The sequence below is a fragment of the Entamoeba dispar genome, genomic scaffold (assembly GCF_000209125.1).
Source record: "Entamoeba dispar SAW760 scf_1105229462299 genomic scaffold, whole genome shotgun sequence".
Taxonomy (NCBI): domain Eukaryota; phylum Evosea; order Mastigamoebida; family Endamoebidae; genus Entamoeba; species Entamoeba dispar.
The window spans coordinates 1-4,566 of record NW_001855123.1 but is presented as its reverse complement, the minus strand read 5'-3'; the positions used below and the strand labels follow the sequence as shown (position 1 = coordinate 4,566).

At 22.6% G+C, this 4,566-nt stretch overlaps 1 protein-coding gene across 1 annotated transcript, besides 8 other annotated features; it reads left to right on the top strand.

Moving 5' to 3' along the window:
* The first annotated feature begins 279 nt into the window (after positions 1-279).
* Positions 280-327: a sequence feature (AT_rich).
* A 126-nt stretch (positions 328-453) lies between these two features.
* Positions 454-645: a microsatellite.
* Positions 590-721: a microsatellite.
* A 73-nt stretch (positions 722-794) lies between these two features.
* Positions 795-954: a microsatellite.
* Positions 955-1,888: 934 nt separating this feature from the next.
* Positions 1,889-2,027: a microsatellite.
* EDI_287980 (uncharacterized protein) lies at positions 1,997-3,628 on the top strand (the record flags this gene model as incomplete). Its single annotated transcript, XM_001739638.1, has 1 exon — positions 1,997-3,628. The coding sequence occupies one exon, from the start codon at positions 1,997-1,999 to the stop codon at positions 3,626-3,628; it is 1,632 nt and encodes a 543-aa protein (XP_001739690.1).
* A 32-nt stretch (positions 3,629-3,660) lies between these two features.
* Positions 3,661-3,832: a microsatellite.
* A 263-nt stretch (positions 3,833-4,095) lies between these two features.
* Positions 4,096-4,286: a repeat region.
* Positions 4,255-4,566: a repeat region.

The following is a 4,566-nucleotide window of genomic DNA, read 5'->3' as shown; positions in this document are numbered from 1 at the left end:
TCAAGATAAACAACACATTCCCATCATTATTTCTTTCAATGGGTTTCTAGGTAGATTCATTAGAACTGAAATAAATAACAACAATGTTGGAATACAAAGAATGATTATTCTTCTTTTAATTTCATTCAACCTATTTTCTTCGAATCTCATTTATTTCTTTTTCTTTTCTTCTTTCTTTTATCTTATTCATTATATAAATCAATGAATCAAAATAAAATAAATAGAAATGTCCTTTCATTTAATTTATGGTATCATCAATGTTTAACAGATTGTATTATCAATTATACAATTTATAAAAATGATTAAATTAATGAAATATATAATTTTCAACAATGAATTATTATCATTTATTTTGTATATCTAAGTTAGAGTATTCATTTTTATGTTGGTTAATCATTAATTCCATTGTATTTCATCTTTCATTTCATAAGTCATTAACTTGTTTATATTGTGTTATTATTATTTTATTAATTGATTATTTTGATTTCGTATGAATTTCTTTTCATCTGATTATTTCATTGTTTTATTGTTTGTTTCTATTTCATTTTTATGTTCTTTTATTCTTTAATACAACATTCATTTGATTTATTTCTTATTATGTTTTTTCTTATTATTCTTTCTATTTTCATTATTTCTATTCATTTTGTTTTAATACTATTTGATAAACATTTACATTTATCATTTCACCAACTTTTATGTTATTTATTATTATATTATTATTCAAATGATTTCATTTGTTTAATTGAATTATTTCATTATTAATGATTGTATTGTCAATTATTATATATGTGTGCTTTATTTATCTTTTCATTATTTATTTATTCATTTCTTTTATCTTTATTTTGTTAGATTCACATTATTTATCAATTTACATTATTTATTCTTTGAATTTCATTGTTTTGATTTAAAATACTTTTATTTAATCATTGTGTTTGTTTTTATATTAATTTATTTCTATTGGTATAATATATAAACATTTGATATATTTTGTCAATTGATATATTTCATTTAGTTATATTTTCTTTGTATATAATGTTTCTTTATTGTAGAAAATCATTTGTAATCAATTTTTATAATTCTTATTAACTTTCTTATTCTTTTTTTTTATTTTCTTCTTTCTTGTTATCATTTATATTATCTATAATACTAAAACACTGTTCTATTTGTATATTGAAGATAACAAATATAAAATAATGTATGATTGATGAGATAATACTTTTGATATTTCTTTAATTCTCTTTGATACAATGTTTGGTGTTTGTATTTTAACTTATCTTGATCTGTTGTTTCATCTATCTTCATTTTATCAAAATCTTCACTATTCTTCTTTGAAAATTATTTGATTATATCTGTTTTATTTCTTTTTTTTTCATCTTTTGTTTAATATTTCTATCATTTCATCTGGTTCATCTGATAAATAATTCATAGACTGTACTTTACTTGTTCATTCTTTTTCTTCTATTATTTTCAATTTTTGTTTTTCTTGATCAATCAAAATGTCTCATTATTCATCAATATCTCTTTAAATTCATTCTAATTTCTTATCTTCTTACCTTTCTTCATTCCTTTTCGTCAACACTAAATGAATTACAATTACATACCAATTGATTGAATATTATAAAAACATATTCCATCTCTTTGTGATGTAAACTTTAGATTATTTCTAATGACTAAATACATCCCCTATTGATCATTTCAATGTTTTGAGTTTCATTCATATCATTGACATGAAGTTGTACTCATTCAATAAATCATTCCATGTGTTTTATTTCTCTTTTTATAATTTGATTTACCATCTTTATTAAATCATTCAATTTTTTATTTTTTAGTTCAATTTCATTATTTTTAGAATATTTCCTCAATAATTAAAATCTATTAAAAGATTTTTAGATTAAACTTAAAATAGAAATAGAAAAAACTAAATAATAATCTTAAAAATATTTGAAGTTGAAATAAAATAAGAATGGAAAATACAATAAGAAGCAATAAATCAAAAATGAAATTAGGATGTAATGAAATAATGATAACATCAATTTATTTTGATAGTATTAATGATTTTATTAATTTGGAAATGGGTGTTAAAAGATTTCAAGGAAATATGGAACGATTTCACTTTAATCCAATTCCTTTAAATGAATATTCAAGAAGATTCTTTCCTAATATTGAAACGTTTCACAGTTATGATACAAACGATGAAATATTTAATGATGGCAGAATACTTAAAAAAGTAATATGGTATACAATAGATTATTCAGAATATTTAAAAGAAAAAGAACAAGGAAATATATGTAAAAATATAGAATATACAAAAGAAGATAGAAATGGATATGGGACTACAATACCACCAGAAGTTACAATACTTGGAAGTGAATGTTTTAAATATTGTTTTGAAGTGATAAGAGTTGATGTACTAAGAAATGTCAAAAAATTAGGAGATAATTGTTTTGAAGGATGTTCATTAACATCAATTAATATACCAACAACAATAACTAAAATAGGAAAAGGAAGTTTTAGAAGTTGCAGGTCATTAGTATCAGTTACTATACCAACAACAGTTAGTAAAATAGAGGATGAAAGTTTTCAGGAGTGTTCATCATTAACAAGCATTGGTTTACCAACTTCTATTAAAGAAATAGGGTGTAAAAGTTTTGGTTATTGTAGGTCGTTAAAATCTATTATTATACCGACAAGTGTTAATAAAATAGGGGATGAGAGTTTTTATAGATGTTTAAGGTTAAATAATATTAATATACCAAAGGGTATTAGTAAAATAGGAAATAATTGTTTCGGCGGTTGTACTGAATTAAGCAATATAGGTATAGAAGATGTAAAATATGTAAGTGAAGAAAGGATATTTGTTAATGAGCCAACACTACTAAGCTTTAAAACATTTGAAGAGATAAAAGAAATTAATGGAGAGCGTATAGAAAAGAGAGACATTAATTCAATTAATATATCAAGAAGAAATAATAAAATAGGGGAATATTGTTTTTATGGCATTTCAAGATTAACAAGCATTAATATACCAACAAATATTACAGAAATAGGATATAGATGTTTTAAAGAATGCATAGGATTAAAAAGCATTAATATACCAACAAGTGTTAGTAAAATTGGAAATGACTGTTTTGATGGTTGTACAACATTAAGCAGCATCAACATACCAACAAGCATTAGTAAAATAGAAGATGGAAGTTTTAATTGTTGTTATTCATTAACAACAATTAATATACCAACTTTGATTAAAGAAATTGGAAGGTATTGTTTTAACAAATGTACTGGACTAAAAAGAGTTGATATACCTATAGGCATTAGTAAAATAGAAGATGGAAGTTTTTATGGATGTTGTTCATTAAAAACAATTGACATCCCAACGACAGTTAAGGAAATAGGATGCCAAAGTTTTAGAGGATGTTCAGGATTAGAAAGTATTAATATACCATCAAGTGTTAGTAAAATCGGAGGATATTGTTTTGGAGGATGTTCGTCATTAACATTAATTAATATACCAACAACAATAACAAGAATAGAATATAATTGTTTTGAAGGATGTTCAGAAGAGATAAGAAAGAAAGAAAAAATAAGGGAGTTATATCCTAAGGAAGAAGGACATTGTAACGTTGTTTAATTGAACATGGCAAACTAAAATATTGAGTAAGTTAGGAGTAAAAGTAATGAAACAATAATGAATAAAAAAGAAAGAATAAAAAAAGTGATAAACTAACAAAAAAGCATGGGCAAAATAAAAAAGATAAGAAATAAAGAATAGAAAAGATGAGCATAAAAATAATAATTTACAATTTTAAGAAGAATAAAAGAACGTAAGAATAAACTTATTAAGTTTAATGAACAAATAGAATATAAACATTATGAAGCATTAATTAACTAATTTAAATATAATTGAACCTTATAGAATTAATATTTTTATCAATAACTTATTGACACTATCATCATTAATATATTGGACTTGAATAGTTGAAGTATTAAACAAACACAATTTGACCTTTCCTCCCCTCTTGAGAGGTATATCTGATCTGGTTTTGTTTTATACAACCCTTTTTATTCTTTATTTTTTGTTAGTCTTCATTTGATTTTATTTGAAGGTGGAACGCCAGAGACACCACATGAAATCTTAATTTTTCCATATTTTGAATCACCAATATCGTCTGGCTATGAGTTCATTTTGTGAGATAACACACCACTTAATACTCAATGGTTATTACTTGTTAATATTTATTATGACTGATTTTATAGAGTATCATTTATCAATATGGAAGTATCTTTATCAATGATACTTTTGAATTGAATACATGATGTGTTATCAATAAAGATTATTTAAACAATGTTGATAATAAATGAGATAAACCATAATTATAGTGTTATTGATATGTCAAACATAAAATAATAATATAAATAATGATGAATTTTAATATTCATTTATTTCAAAATAAAAATCAGATAACAAATTAAATGATGAAATATTTAAATTGATAATGATTGAAAAAAAAAACAATAAATGAACAGAAATAAAACATGAAGAATAAACTGATAATCACTTCTCAATAT